The sequence below is a fragment of the Diabrotica virgifera genome, chromosome 9, assembly GCF_917563875.1.
Source record: "Diabrotica virgifera virgifera chromosome 9, PGI_DIABVI_V3a".
NCBI classification, from domain to species: Eukaryota; Metazoa; Arthropoda; class Insecta; order Coleoptera; family Chrysomelidae; genus Diabrotica; species Diabrotica virgifera.
Window position 1 is genome coordinate 69033846 of NC_065451.1, and position 25898 is coordinate 69059743.

General features: G+C 33.7%; 1 protein-coding gene across 1 annotated transcript in view; it reads left to right on the forward strand.

Annotated features, from left to right (window-relative positions):
• Window positions 1-21064, forward strand: part of LOC126892205 (adhesion G protein-coupled receptor L2-like) — a 162880-nt gene extending 141816 nt beyond the window's left edge. Inside the window, exon 5 of the mRNA XM_050661712.1 lies at window positions 17-21064. Within this exon, the coding sequence (XP_050517669.1) occupies window positions 17-241 (225 nt within the window). The 3' untranslated portion in view covers window positions 242-21064. The remainder of the gene's footprint in view (window positions 1-16) is intronic.
• Window positions 21065-25898: the final 4834 nt, after the last annotated feature.

Below are 25898 nucleotides of genomic sequence, written 5' to 3' on the forward strand. Positions count from 1 at the left end.
AATATTATTCTTTCAGAATTGGTATATTTTCATCAAGAGAAAAAGTCTAATGCCGACTCTTAGCGATCTGCCCGACGATATGGAAGAAGTTATTGTCCAAAAGGATCTAACGCATATCGTCACTGCCTCAGCTAATGTATCGAGAAGAGGATCTTCCGACAGCATCCCCCTACTCAATTCGGATACCGGCACCGAGATGAGGGAGCTGCGGCTGGATCATATAAGTACAATAACTACGTAAACTGATATTCTAAAAAAATATTCGAGATTAGGAATTATTACAAGAATAAAAATTTTAATGTACTTACCTTATTTTCTATGGGAAAAAACAATTTTTGAAGCTTAATAAATCCTCAAATATCTTCAGATATCATATTTGACCTTGGCAGCATCAGACACTATTTGTCAATACCTGACAAACCTGTGTTTAGTGTTTAAAATCGGCTAAACCGTTTAGAACCTATCGAGCTCCAAAATTTAGCCAAAGTTTACCTGTCACGGAAAAATATAGCTGCAGAAAATATGAGCGAATAATTTGTAATGATTCCTAATAGAGTATTGAAAACTTTCGAAATTTCAAAGATTGTTATATGTAAAGGTATATTACCTATACTATTGTACTCTAATATACAGGGTGGGCCATTGGTACGAGGAATCAAAATTCTCCGTTCCGTAGCTGTTGGCGAATATCAATTTTATAAGTGAATTAGGTACAATAAAAGATATGAACTATTATAATTTAAAGTTAAGCGATCTGTCTGCAGCAGCGGACGTAGTACTTGTTACTAATGGCTCATCTTGAATGATACTACATAGTAGATATTTCACTAAATCAAACGGTTGTTGAAAATAGATATTATTGATATTAATTTGATCTATATTATTACTTATCTATATTGTTATTATCTATATTATTACTTATGATCTATTATTTAAGAAAATGTTAATTATTTAGGCTGAAAATATAAAATAGTAAATTTTACACTTTATCTACTACACAATTTGTTCAATCATTGTGTACTAAAGGAATGTTGAAAATTAATGGTATTGATATCCTTATGACATGCAGATTAATACGTCTATCCAGGTCAAAATGTAATAAAGTCAACCAGACCTTCAAACTATCTCATGTCACCTCGTACGTCACGATGGGATTGATATCAACCATTAACTGTGACCTCACAGGAGACTTATCTATATTTTCAATCCTGAGTAACTGGTTCTGAACCTTGCTACCTCGGTCGGTAATACAGATGCAATGCTTATCAAGATTGGCGCCCCATGTGTGTCTGGCCCAAATGACCCATACTCTGCTAGTAATTACTTACAACGATCGGTAATGCAGATTCCATATTAATTTGTAAATTAATGTGGATAGAACATGGCGGACGGGTGATCATTTTGTGTGCTTACGACCTCACATGAAACGTGTCTATGGTTTATATCCTGAATAATGTTCTGAATCCTTCCACGTAGGCCGATAATTCAAATGCAATGCTTATCTACATTGGTGCCATATGTGCTTGGCTGTCTGGTCCAAGTGATCCATACTCTGCTGTAATGTGCTGGGCTGCCTTTGCAGCCCAGCTGCAAAAGAAAATTCAAAGAACCATGGAACCATAGATGTTTGGCATTTCACTTCGAGAACATGTCACTAATAATTTATCAATTTAGAAAACAAAATGACGAATTACAACAGGTAGTAGATCAAGTTAGAGGGAAGACGATAATACTGGGGGATTTTAACGCTCGAATAGGTAACCAAGTAATACCCAGAATTAAGCAAAAACACAATGAAAATGTTAAAAATGAAAATGGAGAACTGATGATAAACTTCTGCACAAATAACGAACTTGGAATAAACAACACATTTTTTGACCACAAAGACCAACACAAATATACATTCAATAACACCCGTGGACAAAGATCTATGATAGATTATGTTGTAACCAACAGAGATATACATCCATCAAAAATAATCGACGTAAGATGCCTCAACTCAGCAGATGTAGGTAGCGACCATAGCCTAGTATTATGTAAAATAGGAATCATTATGAAATATTTCACACCTAAGAGGGCAGCAATAACACAAACAAAAATCAAAGTCGAAGGACTACATACGGAATCCACGGAATACTTCTACAGGAAAAGAATATCAGAGAAGATTGCTGAGAATGGAATATTAGAAAACGATAACATCGATGAAAGCTGGCAAAAACTCAAAGATAACATAATCGACGCTGCAACAGAATCACTTGGAGAGAGAAAAGTAACGAATACTCACATATTAAAGAAAAAAACCCAGTGGTTTAGAGAGGAAGTTAAGATAAAATACGAAAAAAAGAAGAAAGCCTTTTTACAATACAGAACAAAACAAACACAACAGGCATACAACCACTACAAACGAATCAGAAACGAAACGAATATTTTAGTGAGGCAAATAAAAAGGGAGCACTGGCAGAGTTTCTCAAAACAGATGTAACACGACTTCTACGGAACACAAAAAGAAGTATGGAGAATGATCACAGGGCAAAGAAAGGAGATGAACGAATTAATAAAAGCAAAACACATGCAAAAGGAAACATGGGCAGACTACTTCCGATCTCTATTTGCTAAAGGCGACGATAATGAACCACCATCACCTGAAGTTACGACAAACGAAGAAATAAACATCGAGGAGGGAGAGGTAAAGGAAGCATTAAGAAAATTAAAAAATAGAAAATCTCCAGGAGAGGACAGAATATCGAACGAACTCCTAAAGTACGGAGGACAAGATCTAACTAAACAACTATTAAAACTAATACAAAAAATAATAAAACAAAACAGAATACCACAAGAATGGAGATCAAGCATCCTAATACCTCTCTTCAAAAAAGGAGACAAATCAGACCCGGAGAATTACAGAGGGGTTAACTTATTAAACACAACATTAAAATTAACAACAAAAGTGATAACAAACAAATTGAATGAAATTATAACATTAGCAGAAGAAGAACAAGGTTTTAGATCGGGAAGCTCATGCACTGACGCATGTTGAATACAACAAACCGGCATATTTATGTTTCGTGGACCTTAAGAAAGCATTTGACAGGGTCACATTAAAGGACGTTATCCACTTGTTATACTCGAGAGGGGTACGTCTGGGAATAATTAAAACGATAGAAAACATCTACCAGAACAACACAATAAAAGTAAAAGTGGAAGATGAACTAATGACCCAATTGAAGCCGGCAATGGGATAAGACAGGGGAATTCCTTGAGTCCTTTATTGTTCAACCTGATCATGGACGAAATAATAAAAAAAGTAAGAACAAAAAAAAATACCAAATGGGAGAAAAACAATTTAAAATAATCTGCTATGAGGACGATGCAATACTAATCTCTCTAAGTGAAGATGATTTACAACGTATGCTGCACCAATTCAACATAATCGCCAGAAAATTTAACATGTTAATTTCCTGAAAAAGACAAAATGCATCGTTATAACAGCAGATCCAATAAGATGTAAATTGGAGCTGGAAGGTCAGATAATAGAACAAGTGATTGAGTTAAAATAACTAGGCATCACACTATCTAGCTACGGAAGGCTCGAAACAGAAGTGGAAGATCAAGTGAATAGAGCAAACAGAGCCGCAGGTTACCGGAATGACACAATATGAAGAAATAAAAATATCGAAAAAGAAATGAAAGGTAGAATTTACAAAATAGTCATCAGACCAATAATGATATACGCGGCAGAAACACAACCCGACACAGAGAGGACAAAAAGATTGCTCGAAACAGCGGAGATGAAAACCCTTCGCAAAATCGATGGTAAGACTCTATGGGACAGAGCTAGAAGTACAGATATACGACGGAGATGCAAGGTGTATAACACTAATAACTGAGTAAGAAACAGAAGAATAGAATGGAACGACCACATAAGCCGAATGACAACAAATATAGTAAGTAAGGACGGAGAAAGACGGTTCTCCACAGTGGGAAGACCACGAAAACGATGGAACGACAACTTATTAGAGGCACATTGAAAACACAGACAGAGTCATGTCTATACAAAAAGAAGAAGAAGAAGAAAACAAAATAAAAGACTTTATTGAAAAAGCAACTTTATTGAAATGCAAGTGAGCTGGACAATGAACGCCTCGACTTTTGTAGATAGAGCAGAAAATTGGTAGTTGAAGACTTTCTGTGGCAAAGAAATCACGAGCAAGACTCCAAATGCGAAGGGCGATAACATTAAGAGTGTTTAAAGAACCAATATGAAAACAAAAATGTAGAACAATGGGATGCCTTACCAACACTATGGTATATATGCTCAACTTTGCAGACAATCAAGTAATAATGGCTCAAGATCATGACGATTTAAAGTATATGGCCCAAAAATTAATTGAAGAGTATTATATATGGGGTAAAGAAGGCAATAAAAAGAAAACCGAGTACTTGTGCATTGGAGAACAAAGCTTTACTACGACTACAAATATTTAGGTATCAATATTTCGCCTGATGGAAATTGGACAAAGCCATAAAGTAAAGAAATACATATATATAGTGAAAAGACTGTAGTGAAAAGTATAACTATATACACCTATGAGGTATGGCTACTGAAAGAAAGAGCATTGGCAACGATGAGAGCAACGGAAATGTATTTTAGGAGAAGAACAGCTGGAAGATCTAAAAGAGAAAGGATTACTAACGGACACAGAGAAATAATGAGAATCAAACGAACAATGACTGGAGACTTATCAACAAAACAATTTATCTGGTTCGGACATATAAATGAATGAATAACGAATACCATAGAAAATACTAAAATGACAACCAGAAGGAAAGAGAAAACGAGGTAGATCGAGAAAAAGTTGGGACGAAGAAACAAGGACAAAGAGCTGAGAGAAAGTAGCATAGAAAGGACCTATAGAAAAACTGGACGAAGTAGCGATTGAAAGTCGGAAAACGGCGGAGAATGTTATAAACCGACATGTTGTAGTAGTGTAATATAATTAGGACAATCTATATAAAATATGTTTTAAGTTTTAAGTAACTTTATCAAAATATAATAATAGGGTATTAGCCCGATACGAAAACACTGACATTTGACCGTGAATTAGAAACGTGATGTATTAATATTATGTCGGAAATAAATGCAGTGTAGGTGAATTTAGTATTAGGGTTATTGTTAGATATTTGAGTTGTACAAATATATTGGTAAAGGTAATGTGATGTTATTGTAAACAACTTATGGTTGAATCACCGTTTGTTCGATGTAAATATAATGTTAGCTGAACAACAGAGTTTTAATTAATATGGACCTAATAAAGACTTAAAAGACATTATGGACACTTACTTATGACATGGCGATCCTGCATAAGTGCTGTTTCACATTATAAGAATTTAAACGTGCGAGGGTTAGAACGCACGACGACATTCCAATGGTGGCACATGTAATCATATGGAGCCTTTCTCACTAGACGGTAGTTGAAACGTTCGGTGAAGTCGCCGTGTTTATGCCGTCCCTCGCTTACAACAACAGACGGCAGCCCTGCCGTCTTTACGCACCCAGTAGCATAGGGGACTTAATGCATCCTTTCATATGATACTGTCGTTCAGTCGGACGAAGGTAGTTTATTTGGTTGTTTGGTACATTATTTTCATTTACACTTTGTGGCTGTTTAAAGTAGGTGCATATATTTTATATTATGATGTCTCGGATTGATAGTGAAATATTAATAACATTAATTGAAGCGAGACCTGTTCATTGGGACAAAACAATAGAAATATATAAAGATAGAAACTTGACGAGAAATGCTTGAAATGGTGTATGCCGTGCACAGTGCAACCGTGCACGACTTAATTTGAATTAATTAATTTGTCTAATTAGGTGATAAAGAAAAAAACCGGTTCCTCTTATTTCTCTTTCTTCGACGATAAAGTAAACACAACGCTATCATTTATTTTGCTCCATATAAAATATACCTTTTATTCTACGAAATTATATTTAGTTTTATAGGGTAAACAACTCGGTGAAAACTGGAGTAGGGCTGCGGTCATGTTTTGTGTGAAATTATCTAAAAACAACATTTAAAACGAGGGGAACAACATTTAAAAATGAATGGATGACAGAGGGTCTTTTAAATTCTGCACATGAAAAATATAGATTGTAATGTTGTTCTGAAGATGTTTCCTTGTGGAATTTTTATAATAAACTAGTCTAAATGGGAAATAAGCCACAATTTAACTAAAAAAATAATTTTATTAACGTTTCGACACCCAAATCGAATGTCGAAACGTTAACAAAATCATTTTTTAGTCCAATTGTGGCTTATTTCCCATTTAGAATAGTTTATTACATAGATTATATGAGCTAATTAGATGAGCTAATCCAAGATCCCACAAATAACTTAGTAGAAGAACGAGTATAAAAACAAATTAAGGCTTTTAATTAAAAACATAAGAAATAATAACTGACAAAATAGAAATTGCAAATAAATTAAATACGCATTACAGTACGTTAGGACAAAAGTATGTCCAAAAAATACCCATGTGTAATGATACATAACAGACATCGTATTATGTACCTACCTTAGCCACAAAGTGTAAATAAAAATAATATACCAAACAACACAGCAAAATACCTTCGTGCGACTCAATTCTTATTGTGTGAAAAGGATAGGTGCGTCAAAACTATCGCACGAGGCCACGAGGAAACCCTCGCACGTTCAAAATTTTTATAATGTGAAACAGCACTAACTCTCCTACTAAATTCACCTATACTGCATTCATTTATACCCGACATAATATTAATACATCACGTTTCTAATTCACGGTCAAATGCCAGTGTCTTCGTATCGGGCTAATAAAAGTTATTTAAAACTTAAAACATGTTTTATATAGGGTGTACTAATTATACTACATTATACACTAGGTAATAGTAGTAGGGTGAGGAAACGGAAGTGATTTTTGTAAGGAAGTCGAAGCCATCTGAACATCTAAGAGCTGTGGTCTTTGACAATATGTCATTCGAAAATCTGATTTACAGGGATGGCGGTAATTTCGTTTAAAATAATACAACAGCAATTGTTTTTGGACTAAGATATGTTTTCCATTTAGCAAGTTAATTAATTTTTGCTATTAACAAATAGTGCTGTGAAAAATTATAAAAAGTACTTAACAAGAATAAGAACGTCAAAGCTTACTAAAGATGAGGAGCACCAACTAGAAAAATGAATAGGTACGTATAATGCTGGAGATCACTCGGAAGTATGATTATTTTAACAGTAATATGGTCACAAGATGATAAGACGATATTGCTTGTGCTTGGATGAGTACAGTAGTGATGTTGAAAAAGTAACTATTCGTTACAAAGTACTCGTTACTTACGCATACCGAAAGTAACGATTATTATACAGAGAGGCAAATCGTTACTTTGATTACTCTGATTACTTCGTTACTTTGTACCAATCGTATCAGAGCGAGTAACGGCTATTGTATCTACTTTGATTACTTTGATTACTTCGTACTTCGTGAAGGTCGTTATTATATCGGAATCTCTATACAAAATACCTACCTACTGAGAAATACGATTCTCGATATGATTCTTCTTCTTCATGTACCATGTCCTTTTAGAACGTTGGTTACCATCATAGCTATCTTAATTTTATTCACTGTCACCCTAAATAGCATGCTTGTATCAACCCCATACCAATCTCGCAAGTTCTTCAATCATGATGTTCTTCTTCGTCCTGGACTGCGTTTGCCTGCTATTTTTCCTTGCATGATATTTTGTAGCAATCTATATTTGGGACCTCTCATTACATGTCCGAAATACTCCAGCGTTCTCTGCTTGATGCTTTTTATGATCTCAGTAGTCTTGCTGAGACGTTCTAGTATTGTGGAGTTTCGAATCTTCTCCACCCAGGAAACTTTTCTCCACATTTCGAAAGCCTCAAGGCGATTTAGATCAATTTTATTCATAGTCCAGGACTCGACACCATAAAGTAAGACCGAGAACACGTAGCAGCGAAGTAGGCGGATCCTCAATGCCAATTTTGGGTCTCTGTTACATAACACCTTGGACATCCTTCTAAAAGCGGCTCTAGCCTGCTCTATCCTTGATCTAATTTCGCCGTGACTTTCTGCGTTACAATTTAATTGCTGTCCAAGGTAAACGATTTTATTACTGGGACTCAAATACCAAAGTAATCATAGTAATCAAATCATTTTTATCTCAAACAGATTGGTGAAGGTCGTTGTTATATCGGAATACCAGACCTACCTACTGAGAAATACGATTCTCGATATGATTACTGGTACTCAAATACAAAAGTAATCATTGTAATCAAATTATTTTTATCTCTTAAACAGATTGGTGAAGGTCGTTGTTATATCGGAATACCTATACAGACCTACCTACTGAGAAATACGATTTTCAATATGATTACCGGTACTCAAATACAAAAGTAATAAAAGTAATCATAGTAATCAAATCATTTTTATCCCTTAAACCGATCGGTGAAGGTCGTTGTTATATCGGAATACCTATACAAAATATCTACCTAATGAGAAATACGATTCTCGATATATGATCACCGGTACTCAAATAAAAAAGTAATCATAGTAATCAAAGTAACGAATACTGTAAATGATTACTTTATACAAAATACCTACCTACTGAGAAATACGATTTTCGATATGATTACCGGTACTCAAATACAAAAGTAACAAAAGTAATCGTAGTAATCAAAGTAACGAATACTGTAAATGATTAGGTGCTTTATACAAAAGTAACGATCTGTAACGAACACCCGAAAGTAACTATAATCAACATCACTAGAGTACAGTGGAAGTAAATGGGATGGTTTGAAAAGGAAGAACAGATATGCTACTACGTAGCAATATATGAACGAACTATGTCATGTGTATTCAGTTTTGTTATCGAACGTAGATTAAGAGAGCAAACAATATTTAAAAAATGATTCAAAGTGTTGCAAAACGTTATACATATTGTATATAAATACATGTATCCTAATGTATAATCGAATATTCTAAATTTTAAACATTTTTAATGAACTGTACTAAATATAGTATTATTTTTTATATTTCACCTTAGACAAGAAATTAATACTCTAAAATCTTGTTTCTTCCATTTCAAAATATCATAAATAATGTAAAAATGTAATTAAATTAAGAAATCCTTAGCTAATATAACTATTTGTAAGTTTATTGATATATACTGAAGCCTAGTAAAATATAGGATGTTTCTGGTAGACCTAAAAATATACTCGTCTCTTAGAAAATAACTGCAGTATTAAACGACAATAATATTATCGATAATATTTCGATAATATTATCGATTATTTCATTCATAGGAGATTCTGACCAATAGAAAGCTACAGAAATGCAAATTAAGGTGATAATTTTTGATAATATCCCGTCGTCAAGTATATTACGTCAGATGCCCTTCGTTGCTATGAAAAAATACATTCAGTGACATTAATGAAAATTAATGTTTTAAAAGTTATAAAAGTGATGACTTTCAACCGTAAAATATTTTATATCAACTGTGTGTTTAACAGTACTAATTTGTACTTACATAAATAAATTACAATAAAATTTTGGTTTTGAACAGTTTTATTCATGAAATAATCGCAACAAATTGCACTCGATCTCTAAAATTAATATAGAATTTTAGAGCTCTTGTGCAATTACTACTGATAATTTCCTCATCTTCAAAAAGGATGCTTTGATTGCTCTACTCTTGATCGAATTTCTGATTTCGGATTTAGATCTTCTGTAATCCAGACTTTTATGTACAGTGAAACCCCGATAAGTCGGCCTCCGATAACCCGAAAATCCGGCTAACCCGGACCGATTTTCATCAAACAGAACAAACATTTTTTCAGTTTGACTGAGTTTTTTACCAAGAAATGAATAATATAATACTGTATACAACTGTGCGTAATTAAGATGTATTGTCCATATGTATTTCATGTTTTTGCAATTATAATGGAGTTTACCTGTAAGTAGGTATACAGTATTTTATTAATTTTTACCGTATTGTCCGGATAACCCGGATTTTCGATAACCCGGATCGGCCGCGGTCCCGATTAACCCATTCAGGACGGACCGATTTATCGCGCGCCTATGTCTAGGACGGTGTCAGGAATCCAACGGGTGAGGACGGTTGCCGTACTATAACGGTAGCCGTGAATGATGCGTTTTTAGAAAAACTATCTAAACACTTTGTTTTTATACTATGTTTCTTGCTGCTTACTTATTTACTTATTCAAGATTAAAACATATTAATTAAAAATGCTTTTTATTTACAACCCCAAAAATAATAAATGTACCTGTACGTCGGTCGTACTGAAACTAATGCGTTTTCCAACTGCCGTACCGGTGCGGCAGCAGTCTTTCAAAGAGAATATTACTGACGTACATCTACGACATACAGCAGTATAATATGTACGGCATCAGTCCAGAAAAAATTGCAAAAGATATAAAACTTATACGGCAGCCGTCCCAAGCTATTGCATACAAAGTAGTACATGTACGGCACCCGTCTATCAAAGTGGTCTTTGAATAACGTACCAGTACATCAATCGGCCTGAATGGGTTAGGTTAAGCCGCCGTATCGAGGTCCCACTGTATTTAATTTTGTCCACTTGTTCGATATCTTTATTTTTTATCTAGATCCTTGTTATGACTTTTCCCCTCTTGTGATCACCATGATTTTTGGTTTATTTTTGTTGATTGTTAAACCAAACTATTCTCCAGTATCACAAATTCACAAATTGTGTTAGAAGCATCTGTAGGTCGTTTTCACGTTCAGCCGTTCAGCGATAATTACTGTATCGTCGGCATAACGAATGTTATTTATATTTTCACCATTACATTTATGTTGATCCCTTCTGAGCTGTTTTCAAGTGCTTGTGTAAATAACTCTTCGGAGTATACATTAAAAATGATGAAAGTACACAGCCCTGTCTCACTCCTCTACTTATGTATCTGTTGCGCATCAGTGCTATTTCCATCTAATGTTACAACCATAATATTATTAAAAACGGAAAACGATATAGCGCCGATATAACACCTGGGGTTATAACTTATAACGTAGAGTTAAAATTAATGCTGTTGATAGCGATTTCCGGTAGAACCGAAAGTCATGCTAAGCTGAAAATAATTATGGGATGTTATGTAGAAAATTATTTTTAGAGATATGTCTAATTGAGAGAGTCTCGGTGAAACATTCTATATAAAGAATTTAAATCAAAACCAGATTTGTGCAACCGAAAGTATTTGTGAACATTTCGAGGTATTTATTTTATAGAAATCTTTAGCTTCAACATCAACAAACTAAATTTATAAGCTCTTGAAGTGCATGAAATTAAACGTCTCTCTCCTCTCGTTTCCCCATCTGAGGATCGTGATTCCTTCCAATATTCCTAACAATGTTTCTCCATTGATCTCTATCTTCAGCTGCTCTAAGAGCTTCGCAGAATGAGTTTCCAGCTAAATTCTTTATTTGGTCGGACCATCTAGTTGGTGATCGTCCTCTTGATCTTCTCCCCGGAACGTTTCCAGAAACAATTGAACTCTCCAAACTGTCGTCATCTCTGCGAACCACGTGACCAAAGACTTGCAGTATTCGTTGCAGACATATTGTGGACAGCCATTTTTTAATCTTAAGTTGGTTTAGAATGGAAATGTTTGTCCTATGAGCTGTCCAAGCTATGCGCAGTATTCTTCTCCAGCACCACATCTCAAAGGCATCAATTTTTTGGCGCTCGCATGTGCGAAGAGTCCAAGTCTTTGCTCCGTATGGAAATATTGAGAATACAAGGGCATTCACCAGTCTCATCTTGATATTCTGAGAGATAGATATGTCTTTCCAAACTTTAGTTAGACGGCTCATCGCATTTTTTGCCATACCAATACGTCTCCGAACTTCTGCTTCACAGTTACCATCTTTAGTTTTACTAGACCCGAAATAGACAAAGGTGTTTACTATCTGGTATTCTTGTAACATGTTAGTCAGTTGAATAGTGTCGAGTCTGTCGACCACCATTATTTTTGTCTTAGCTTTATTGATTTTTAGACCAACTTTATTGTTTTCGTACTCAACTCTTCGCAGGAGATCAAACATTTCTTGCTCATTTGCATAATATAGTGTAGCATAAGTGTAGTGTCATCAGCAAATCTTAAATTGGAGATTTTCCTACCAGCTACTGTTACTCCACCGGCCCATCCTTCTAAAACCATCCTCATGACATGTTCACCATAAATGTTAAATAAGTCAGGTGACAACACGCATCCTTGTCTAACACCTCTCTCGGTCTTGAATTGGTCTGAGAACTTATGATCTAGTCATACTGTCGCTATGTTTAACTGGTACAGATTTTTAATAAGTGTCACCAGATGCATCGGTGCGTCCATTTCTATTAAAATTGACCACAGAAAATAACACTCACGATTAAATGGATTGGAAATACACTGAGGGAAGACCAAAATAATATAATAAGCCAGCCACTCGAATACCAACGAGATGGAAGAATAAGCATACAATAGCTAGAGAAGAACTTTAACAAGAGATCATGAAAGAATTGGCCTGAGACGGAGGGAGGTGAAAGAGGGAGCGAGCAATAGAAAGAAATGGAAAAGACTTGTAGAGAACATTTTCGAAAGAATAAAACAAAAGAGGATGCGCTGATCCAGTCAATCAGTGATCTTTCACTTTTGATGTTTTTAATGAAGTAGTAATAATTTTGTGTGTATTTTTGTATAACATTTTAAAGAAATTTTGATCGGGATGTTTTTACAGGATTGTTTTCAGTCGGTTGCAAAATCTGTGATAATTTATAAATCAACTAAACAATGAATATATACAAATGATAATAAAATATAATAAGTACATAATATAATATACATAGTAGTAAATAAAAAAATTGTCAAAACTTATATGTTATACAGAGTGTAACAAAAAACTGGTAATTCCTAAATTAAACTACATATGGAGGACATGATTAAGAAGGCAAGAAACTACTAAAACGCAAAAAATTTCAAAATCATTGTATTAAATTCATGGTACCACAATAATAATTTAATTGTAATGTACACACAAATTTGCGGTTTTAGGGGATCTTAAATCCCATAAAATATAAATTAAGGGCACATATTTCTTCTTCTTCAGCCTGTTTGCATTGACTCCTGGACAAAGGCCTCCCCACGAGTTCCCCACTCTTTTCTATTTTGTGCTGTTTGGTGCTGTAGCGGTTACGCTACTAATTAATTTAATCCAATTAAAATTGCATTAATAATATCCCTCAAGAAATTCCTTGTGACACGCCCGCGATCGATTTACAAACGATATTTCTTTACACACGCGCGATCAACCTCTTTGAAGTGGAACGAAATCGATTTTTTGATTGGGGGAGGACAGTTCGGTCAGTAAGCTCACCGCGAGCACGTCTATATTGAGAATTTATTCTCATTTATAAGTGACGGAATTGAAGCAAGATTTTGGATGGAAATCAAATACCTATAAATAACTATAAGGAAATCAAACGTCAGCTAATACCGTTTAAAAAACTATATAATCAAAATTAAATATCTCTTTGGACTTCTCCACATAACAGAAGTAGATTTATCGGCGTGCCTGCTTTCTTTCAATTCCGTCACTTTACGTCACTTGAATACTTATTTAGTAACCTAGAGACCACTTAAATTGTGGTAGCAACTTTTTTCGGTTACCCGTAGAGGTTGCCAAGACCATTAATTTGACCTGATTTGACTGCAACCAAGATTGGATTTATCACCACAGCAGCCAACTAGTTTTTGCCGTGCCAAGAGGACTTTCCTATGGACTTTCACTTTCACTTTACAGTGTAAACTTCTTCGTATGCATATGATCAAGTAAACTACATATTTTTTTTCTTGATAGATAGGGTTTTTAGGTCGTTGTTTTTTGTTCAATATAAATAATAGTTTTTTCAAATAAATAAAATCAGGTCTTGGTAAATAATCATTATAAATAATTGCATACAAAAATTTGATAGGAAATAGGGTTGTTAAAATTTATATAGAGGTTTTTTAAAAAAGGGAAAATGTCTAATATGGTTTGTTTTTTAAATAGGATATAAAGAGTCACTGACCAACTCATTTATATAATTATTATTTTGCTAGGTGAGATACTTATTTTGTTTGGTAACCGTAGATGTTCTTGTCGTGTATCTCATTTTAGTCTAGTTCAATTTGGATTTTGATATTAATACTTTTGCTTGGCACAGTTTGGATCCTCGGACTTGAGCCTAAACTATTCTTGGTCATTCGTAGGAGCATCTGTATTTATGACTTTCTTTCCATCTTTTGTCATATACTGCTTATACAGCTGAATGTTCGTAGAAAAAGAGAATCTTGAGTCTTTTACATTTCAAAAAGCGCTCCGTATCATCTGGAAACGGATATAATAGTACTTTAGTTTCCATTATAGACACTATTAGTAAAGAAGACAATTTTTCTGCTAATCCTTCTTTATCAGTTCAGATTTCTTCTCGTTTTGGATTACCGATAATGCTGAACAATTCATTATAAAACAACTTGCACTGAAAATCTTGTATTGTAGGAATAATCTGAAATTCTATTTGTGGTAGTGGATATTAGCTTGTTTAGCGACTATTAGGTCCTGTTTGATATTTACATCACCCACTACCACTATTATTCAGTTTTTGCGTTATACATGTTAATAAGTGTTTATAGATATATATAACATATTTATTATAAATATATTTGTTGCTAGTAAGGTTGATTTTTTATTTCAGTCTTTATTATCAGTATAAATATAGCAAGACAAGGTAAGTTGAGTATTTTTGTATTTCAGGTGATTGTATCCATTGTCATTTATTTACTGTCGTTCGTTACTTCAAAAATCTCGAGCTTTTCAAATTTTAGGTCCTTAAAGCCCGAGTTGGCGCACATCTTCTTCTCTCCTTGTCGTATTTTTCAAATCACCTTATTTCCATAGTTCTTATCAAGTTGCCTTTCATTTTTGTATTAACAGGTCTCATTTTCTTCCTTGTTTCCATCATTCCATTATCCCATCTCTCTATTTTTATAGCTCAAAGCCAATATTCAGTGTATTGAAGCTAGTCCGAATATTCACTTGAGATATAGTGTCTCTCTGCCCATTTGATTTGTTCTTCCGAGCTAAGCCACTCTTCATTAGTATCTTAAATAAGTAGTTCTTAAGTAGTTCTGCCTCTTCAAAAATCTCAATACCCAGAGTATAGAGGTTTCAGTGCCAGTTTCTACTACTTTTGCTTTGATCATTATTTTATTACTTATATAATGTATTATTATTATATAATGTATTATTATTTAAAAAATACTCTTACCATAGAAAAGCCACTTGAGCATTTGCATTAAAAAATGTTTATATAAATTCAGGAAATATTAAAAAAATTAAATATCGTTTTGTAACTTTAAAGGGTTGCTTGGAACTACGTACTGTAAATGTACATAAACTATAAATTCACTAAGTATTAATTAACTATGTGGTTTAATTTATGACCTATATTTTTGTTACACACTGTATTTTTTATAATTAAAATACTTTACCATTGTTTATGAAAATGTATTTAAGAACTTTGTAAAAAATCGTATTTCATCTTGTGTTTCTCAAACAAAGGTAAATATGCTTAAAATACTGTTGAAATGAGATGTGTTCGATATTAACTCACTATTCATAATCTTTTGGCCACTTTTTTTATTAGCCTATAGATTAAGAGCCGCTATAGGTGAAATTTGCTAATCATTTTAGGCACGATGAGAACCTATAACTTAAATAGTAAAACCTAAAAGAAAACGTATGAAGACTATGCCGTCACTTTTTAGTGGCACATGCGTCGACAGTGGAGCATCAAACTTTCCACTTATGAACGGGCTCCTAGTCTACTACACCTACACACATTTTTTTTAATCTTTTGTATTTATCATTTGTGCGTAATACAAGGAAGAACACATGGTAGAAGGTGTCGTCGAAGAAGACGCATCTCCTGGTTAAACAATTTGAGAGCTTGGTTTAACTACACTTATGCTGATCTCTTTAGAGCAGAGGTATCAAAATTGCGAATTGCCATGATGGTTGCCGACCTTCTTAGAGGAGATGGCACATGAAGAAGAAGATTTGTTATTTGGTGGTTTTACTATTTCTACCTAAAAATATTTATTCTTAAAGAGAAGCAAGAAGCATTGTCTATTGGGATTTTTTGGTAATTTTCTTGACTTGGGTTTGTTTAATATATTTTTACATTGCTCACTTCCTGTGTATTTTTAATATTTCATGATATATCAAAGTATCGTATAATGATTTATACTGTTTGTAGATTTCAAAAGATGTGGACACCTTCATATGCAGTTGAGTCCGCGAGTCTTTACCCGTGCGTCATCACTTAAAGCATACGAAATAAGTCGGAAATCTATTTCAAGCAACAACAACTGACAGAAAGTGGCTACTGTTCCGATTACGGGTTTTATTATAAAATTTGACGTTATCAAATATATAGAATGTCAAATGTAAGTTTTGCTTCAAAATTTTTGCGCATAATTACAGCTACATTTGAAGTAGCTTAATAAATTCTTTTATTATTATTGATTAATAAATAAATAAACAATTTATAAAAAAATCCAATAACATATTTTATTTTTGTTATTTTATTCACTTTGACGGAAATCTAAACACAGTCATTTCTTTACTGTGTGAATGACGTTAGCTTTGTATGTTTTAAATATTAATTGCCTAAATATAATTATTTACCTTAAAATTTCAAAGCCCAATATAAAATTAGTTGTGAAAACAACTGTTTGTGTAATATAAAGAAACTTCAAAACGCAAAAATTCGACAAAAACCGCAAAAAGTTCAACTGACTGACAGCCACAAAATTAAACAAATCAGAAACGTCAAACAAATTGTGCTTAAAATATGAAAACATACCGAATCGTCTTTTTTTGTACCTATCTCTTTTCAATGCACTGAGTCTAGATGGTTCATAAAAATAACATGTGTTGTTACTTAATAACAAACGGCAGCTGGTTTGTCATGAGTTTCATGCATGGAAGAGAATGATGCTAGATAAAAAGTATGTGTTTTATCTCGCCAGATATTAATGACGCACGGGTAAAGACTCGCGGACTCAACTGTACCTAGGTTCACTGCACACAAACACACATGCTCGTATCAACCCCAGCCCCGGATGACATGTGTGTTCCAATGGAAAAGTGGGACCCATATGTCCGAAGATCAAACCGGTCACACCCCGTAATGGAGTGGTACCTATCCGACCCCCAAGCTATACCACCACCCCTCCCCATCGAAGGACATACCGAATGGGGAGGCGTTGAACTTAACGTTACTTTGGATGCCTTGGGTAATGGGCCATCCTCTGTATTACTTCATGTGGTTAAGCCACCTGACTTTAGGGGTAACTAGAAGAGCTTCTCTCCCTATTAATGACTTAGTTAATTTGTTACTTTACTTTGGACTTGTGTCCTAAAAAAAATGTGTCCCGGACATCAAGGCACCGATCTAAATCGGTGTCTCGCTGTCCAGACCGTGTGTGCTCGGTCACTTAGCCGCCGAATTGGCAAAATAAATTTTGTTCTCCTCGACGGCTGAGCGCCCGAAAGGTGTGGCCATCAAGCCCACGTCTATCGTTACGTGACCTCGATGCTCAACTTCCGCGACTATGGTCCATTTGACCTACCTGAAGGGTACTTAGTGCCAGAAGGGCAACGTTTGTGCTTAGACTATCCTGTTGCTATCACAATTCTTCATTCGTAAGGGTTTCCTTTATATCCAGCTAACTTCTGTCTAGGCCGTCTATGTACTGTCCTTTGGTTTTCGTCATAGTAAGTCAATTCTCTTAATAATCTGCTGGGATGATTCCTGATATTGTCGAATATTTTGTGTGCTTTTTCATCTATCATTCTCAGAACTTTCTTTTGTTGCGTGTATGGTATATTCAAAGCTTCCCTGATGATGTGGTTTTGGATAGTTTGTATTTTTTTCTTGTTGGTTTTACACGTGTGCCCCCATGCGGCTGAGGCGTATGTCAGTGTTGGCAAAATTATACAATTTGCCATCCTAATCTTTGTCTTAAATCTCACTTTACTCTTTCGACCTATTAGCGATGAGAGTTGACTCCTAAGGGCTTTAGCTTTGTTGATTCTTTGTTTCACGTGTTCTGTAAAGGTTAGCCAACATTTTTGTCCAACATTACGCCTAAGTATTTGGCTTGATTTGACTATTCAATTTGGGTATCAAATAGGGATAGTACCTCATTTGGTCTGCCTCTTCCTTTTTGGTACATGGCGGCCTGTGTTTTGTCAGGATTGACGGCAATTTTCCACTGCACACACCATTCTTGTAGTTCGCCAAGAGCTCTTTGTAGGTGTCTTGTTGCAAAATCTGGGTGGGTACTGCTAAAAGCTATCGCTGTATCATATGCGTATAGACTTAGCAACGATCTAGGTTCAGTTGGGGTGTCTGCCGTATATATGATATATAGATTTGGCAATAACACAGCCCTGTGGCACGCAAGCCTCCATAGTCCCAAATTTGGACAGGGTTGGCCCTATCCGAACTCTGAACCTCCTGTTGGCTAGGTATGACAAGAGAAGACAGGTCATCGCCTCACTATAACCATATTGGTTCATTTTATACAGTAGGTCGTCGTACCAGACTCTGTCGAATGCTTTACTGGCGTCTAGAAAGGCCCTAGGCTCATTGTCAACTAAAGATAACAATTTCTTCTTCTTCAGGTGCATACCGTTTCTGTATTCACACGTTGGGCGTTACCATGTTTACAATCTCCTGAAACCTTTCTCTACCGGCTGCTGCGCGAAAGAATTCTTCTACCGTGGAACCACACCATTGTCTAATATTGCGCAATACGCAGCCATCAAAGTTTGCCTCGAACAATCCACCTCTTTCCCTTCACTTTTCCTTGTATTATAAGGCAAAGTTGATGATATTTAGGTCACCTAATTATATGGCAGAAGTATTCTGTTGTTCTCCCCTTTATGATGTTTATGAGCAGACTTTCTGAATCCATCGATAGTACCACAATTGAACGCTTCTAATTTGTCATTGTGGTTTTTAACGTCCATGTCTCACAACCATACAATAGGATAGACCAACACCTAACATTTCAGGATCTTCTTGCGAATATTCATCGACATGTTTCTGTTACATAAAACTGGTTTCCAGGCCATAAAAGTCTTACGTGATATTTCGATCCAGGTTATTATCTCTTAATCAAAGTCACAATTTACATTTAACCAGCTGCCAAGTTATTTGAAATGGTTTCGCGTTCTATCTCCTCTCCATTTTAAGAGAAAACAGACCTCGATCTATATTAATCTTTCCAACTGCCATCCACTTTGTCTTTTAAATGTTGATTTTAAGGGCTCTTCGATAGCTTGCTTGACTGTCTAGATTTAGTAATGTCTGGAGAACTTGTAACTTTTCTGCAAGAATGTCTATATCGTCAGCGTATCCAATATTGTTGATTACTTCTCCTCCTAGTGCAGATAACAAAACAACCCCAGTGAAGAAATTAAAATAATAGCGCTTGCCAATAAGTGTTATTAGTGTGTCTATAATACACTAATCAGACCAGTGTCAACATATGGAGCGGAAACGTGGTCACATACACAGAAGAACCAAGTACTGCTTAAACGTTTCGAGCAAAAATTCCTAAGAAGAATATGTATATGGAGAAACAAAAGAGCAAGGTTTGTGACGCAGGCGTTACAACTTTGAATTGTATAAAACTATTGGGTAACCTCATGTAAAATTCATTAAGGTAGCACACCTTAGATGGATATGGCATGTAATCAAGCGAGAATAAGGTGCAACAGAGGGTTTATACAAATATTAGGTATGTTATACTATGTATGACTCGAATAAATCCTTTCAGAGCATAGCTTATGAGACCTCAAAGTCTTGTTAGAATGATACCTCAAAGTCTTTTGTGTTCACATGCTTGTTTATAATGCCGTTTAGTGTTAGCTCGAAATCTTGTTTTGCAGCCAGAATGTAGATACCTATATGTGGAATTTAATGGATTCTTCAAATCTAATCCCTGAGTTAGTCTAAAGACATTAAGTAGGTACATTTTGTTTCTTGCTCATTACGTTATTAAACTTTTTATATTTTTCTTTCATTTTATCAAAGTGTGATTTATCAATGTGAATTTTGTCAAACAATAATTTCATCACGCATGTTGACAGAACTCAGAATTTGTACTATTACTATCGTGTAACCGAATAGCAAAAATACGTTTTCCACCTACCTCTACTCAAAGTATACATTTCCTGACCTCATTGTAGGGAACAAAGTCGTACTTTTCCTCCCTAGGAAGACAAAGTACTTTTACTCCCTAGGAAGTAAAAGTAAAAGTCACGTCACGGTATGTCATCGATGAAATAACTTATTGACGTCTTATATTAGGTACCTACCTACAGTTTATTTTCTATTACGTAAGTGTCTATACATTTTAACGTTTATTTAAAGAACACCCTGTATTATTCAGAATGATAAAAAACAGTAAATTGTTATTTTTATTTAACAATGTTTACATTTAATAATTTGACTTTTATTTGACAGTTGACACTTATACTGTACCTATTTGTTAGGTGAAAAAATCTTGTTAGGTGAAATGAAAAATTAGCATGTTATTTGAGGGAGGTGGAAAAATCATTATGTATAATATGGGAGTAAAGTGCCTTTTCCTCCCTTGAATAATTACTGTAAACTTCATTCTCGGGAGGAAAAGTAGCACTTTGCTTCCTTGTTATAGAAATAGCTATTCCTCCTATCTTTAACGTATTTTCAGAATATTTACCTACAACGATTTTTTATTTTTTCTTTGGACATCGGCCTACACAGTATTATTCTCTAGATTATAAGATTAATTCCAAAGATAATGACGATATTTAGCAAAACTTGTAGGAATATATTAATACCAGTATATACTTGAACTTGAAAAATAATAAATGTTGTTGAAATCTGTAGTCTAGTTTATTTCTTAATTTTATTTATGAAGGGTCTAGGTCTAGAATACATACTTCCAACGGTTTATTAATGAGATTATTTACTATTTTAGACTGGAATATGCTGGTGTCTTATATGCCTATGGGGGGAGCAGTACGGCAAGGGATAAGGGCTTGCAGCTCAGTGATACTCCCCCATAGATCCCTACCCGAAGGGCGTTGACGCCCAATGCACCGGTGTGTAAATACATATAATGACAGGTAGAGACGGAAAGAGACATGAAACAATATTAAGAAATAATAAGAATGACATAATTATAGGTACAGGACAGTGGCGGCTCGTGACCTCAGTATGCGGATAGGCTACACATATACTTCGGGTAGGCGACAAAAAATATCCTACAGTTTGTAATACATTTTGAACCGTCTTGCAATACTAAATGTAATCTATGAGCGCAACAATGTGTAAAAATTGCTTTTGGAGCATCTACTTTAATTTTTGATTGTAATCCGTTTAAAGAGCCAGCCATTACACTTGCACCATCGTGAAATTGAGCAATTAATTTATTTTTGTAATCATATGGCTCAAGCACGTTTGAAATTAAACTATATAGAGCGTCTGAAGATCTATTATCGCTAACATAAAAAAACCCTAAAAATCTTTCTGTTACCTGACCAACTTTGATAACAGAACGGATTGTTAAAGTACACTGTGATTTTTCGGTTATATCAGTAGTATCGTCAGCTAGTATAGAAAAAAATTGACTTTCATTAATTTCTGTTGAAATTTCATTTTTTACGTAATCGGCAAGACAATCTATTAAATCATTTTGTATTGTTTTTGACAAACCCGTGAACACCCCTTCTATTTTTTAACATGATCCTGGATTTCCTGATCGCGTTTAACTACTAAATTAAAAATTTCTTTAAAATTACCCATGTTTGAAGAATTATGGCTCTCATCACGACCGCGAAATGTAAGTTCTTGTTTTGCTAAAAGAATTGTAACATCAATTTCTTCAACTTCTTCAATCTTTTTCAACTTCTTCATTATATATCTTATTAGATAGAGAAATATGTCCAGCGAAAGCACTGTCAGTAGTTTGTTTATTTTTTTCTAACCGTTTTAAATCTAAGCAATTGTTTAAATGTTCTTTCGAAGATTCATGTTTTTTTACACTAGCTGATAAATTTTTCAAATCTGAATATCCCTGACTCACCCAAACATTTTGCTTCAAATTTGAGAGCAACAGACAAGGCCAACCGAAAAGTGAATTTTTAAAATAACTTCCGCTTAGCCATTTATGATTTTCATACCATATTGTTTTAAATGATCTCGAAAATGGTTGATTGTCTTTTGTCTTATCTGTGGATAAAATTGTTAAATTTTGTAAAGGCCGGCCCATTGAAATAATTACTAATCTTTCTTGAATTTGGCGCCTTGAAAAATGCGTCTTGATCAAACTGCATATTACATCGTTTAAAATATTCATATTCGATGACTAAAGTTTTTCCACCAATAAAACTAACACACCTACGTTTCAACAACGTCAAATATTACTTATTTTATTTATGTATCAAATAATAATTTACTATTCGAATAAATTGATAAGTTAACAATTAACCTCGCTTTAAATTTTTAATTATCTATATAATCTAATAACACATTATTCAGTTTTCATAAACAAATTTAAATTGTCCTACCTAGTTTTATTCAATACTTAACCTACTAATAACAGCCAAAATCAAAAAACAATTATTTTAAAACAGTTTCACAAGACACAAGAGAAGCAACTGATAAAATTTTGTAGGTCCGGCTATAAGACTCTGTGCATATCCGCCCGTTCAAAATCGTAGAATACGGTCGCTACCGCGTAAACAGAGAGAGATCGCACGTCAATTCGGTGTTGGCGTCGTTCTATTTCAGGCTACGTTCCCGAGTGCCTGACCAAGGAGAATATAGAATCTATACAGTACTACTGATACTACAAGGAGCGTACAATAATTATAACTACGGAGAAAATTTTTTGGATATTTTTAAAAATAATTTGGATAATTTTTGCTATTTTGTAGATATTGTGTCAAAATTTATAAATTACAATTTTGAAATAAGTAATTTATATTAATCATTTATATTATTGTACTACATTTGAAGAGGGTAGGCGGCGCCTACCTTGCCTACCCCGACGGGCCGCTCCTGGTACAGGAGACAAATTGGAGAGATCGAATGGATACATTCAGACACTTTTTGACGACGGTGACGATGGACCTTTACTCTGGGCTAAATAGCAAAATTGATGGAAAAGTTATTTACCAGCAATTTTATTGCTGGAATCGAATTATAAGATCCTATATATTAATAATATAGGTATGCAAAGTCCGCAGATAGTGTGCTACTTTTTTTATAAACAAAATGGCGCCGACAAATCGTATTTTTTTCAATTATTGCTCTATAACTCCGAAGATTTTAACTTTACAACCAAAACACCTTAATAAAAATTCACTGCAATTAAATTCTGCATAGAGATATGTTTTCACGATTTGCTCCGACGAAAATTTTCCTCGGAAAATGCGGGTTTTCCTAACAAAAACTCTTATTTTCAAATAAAGTTTTAGGTAAGTAATTATTAATCAATAATTAAATAACTTAGTAGCATCAAAGCTCTCTTGGTATAGATTGTAATTCTAGAAGCCGGTGAAAATTAAACGAATATTTTAGCAACAGTTCAATTGTTAATTAACAAATTACGATCGCAATAATAACCAAAATAATCATGATACATTGATCAAACTTATAAAGATTATAAAGATGAGATGCTTATTTAATATTTTATCGACAAAATGTAAATTTTTCTTTTTTTTTGCATAATCTTTAAATTTTGAAAAAAAAAAAAGTTATAATACGCTGGTCTAATTAGTAAAGTACAAAGAAAGGTTATTTACCAGCAATTTTATTGCTTTAATCGAATTATAAGATCCTATATATTATTAATATAGGTATGCAAAGTCCGCATATAGTGTGCTACTTTTTTTATAAACAAAATGGCGCCGACAAATCGTATTTTTTTCAATTATTGCTCTATAACTCCGAAGATTTTAACTTTACACCAAAAACACTTGAATAAAAATTCACCCCAATTTAATTCTGCATAGAGGCATGTTTTTTCCGATTGGCTCCGACGAAAATTTTCCTCGGAAAATGTGGGTTTTCCTAACAAAATCTCGAATTTTCAAATAAATTTTTTGTGCCAGTAATTATTTATCAATAATTATATAGCTTGGTGAAATAAAAGCTTTCTTGTTATAGAATATAAATTCAGAAACAGGTGAAAATGAAACGAATATTTTAGCAACAATTCAATTGTTAATCAACAATTTACAGTCGCAATAACAACCAAAATAATCATGAGACATTGATCAAACTTAGAAAGATTATAAAGGTGTGATGCCTATTTAATATTTTGTCGACAAAATATAAATTTTTCATTTTTTTGTATAATCTTTAAATGTTTAAAAAAAATTGTTATAAACAAATTAACATTTCTCAGAAATTGTTTATTATATTCTAATTTAAAAAAATACTTAAAATGAGTATTTCATAGGTCTTGAAAATGAATGCTTTAAAAAAAATTTCCAACCATTTGCAAAAAAGTTATGAAACAGCAAATTAAATATACGAAATCTCCGTTATTTATAATTTGTTTTAATTGTTTCAAAGCTTAAAAGTGAGTCTATGGTACAACCTAATTACTAACAAAGAATGTCAAAAATTAGTGCAATGGTTATATTTTAATCAAAGATTAAAAATACTTTTTTTGTAATTTTTAGCGCAAACGTAGGCCTGATACAGAGTCGGAGCTAAAATGTTCACTCGAAGCGACTGACACGCAGCATGCATTATTTATTAAAAGTGTACATCACGCGGCCGGTCGTCGCTCCATTACTGTATTATTCTACTTTCGCGCGTGTAAATTACAAAAAAATATATTTATAATCTTTAATCAAAATATAATCATTAAACTGATAATAGATATTTTTTTGTAAATAATTAGCTTGTACTTTAAACTCACTTCTACGCTTTGAAAGAATTAAAAAAATATATAAACACAGTAGTAATCGTATGTTTATTTTGCTGTTTCATAACTTTTTTACAAATGGTTGCAAAACAGTTTTAAAGCATTCATTTTAAAGATATTTAAAATGCGCATTTTAGCTATTTTTTTAAATTATAATATAATAAAAACTTTCTGAGAAACGTTAATTTGTTTATAACTATTTTTTTTAAAACATTTAAAGATTATGCAAAAAAATAAAAAATTCATATTTTGTCGACAAAATATTAAATAGACATCTCATCTTTATAAGATTTCAAAGCTTGATCAGTGTATCATAATTATTTTGGTTATTATTGCGACCGTAAATTATTAATTAACAATTGAATTGTTGCTAAAATATTCGTTTAATTTTTATCAGCTTCTGGAACTATAATCTAAACCAAAAAGGCTTTTAAGTCACCAAATTATTTAATTATTGGTAGATAATTACTTATCTAAAACTTTATTTGAAAATTAAAGATTTTGTTGGGAAAACCCGCATTTTCCGAGGAAAATTTTCGTCGGAACAGATTGGGAAAAACGCGTCTCTATGCAGAATTTAATCACTGTGAATTTTTGTTTTGGTGTTTTTGTTGTAAAGTTAAAAACTTCGGAGTTATAGAGCAATAATTGAAAAAAACACGATTTTAGTGCGCCATTTTGTTAATAAAAAAGTAGCACACTATCTGAGGACTTTCCATACCTATATTATTAATATATAGGATCTTATAATTCAATTCCAGCAATAAAATTGCTGGTAA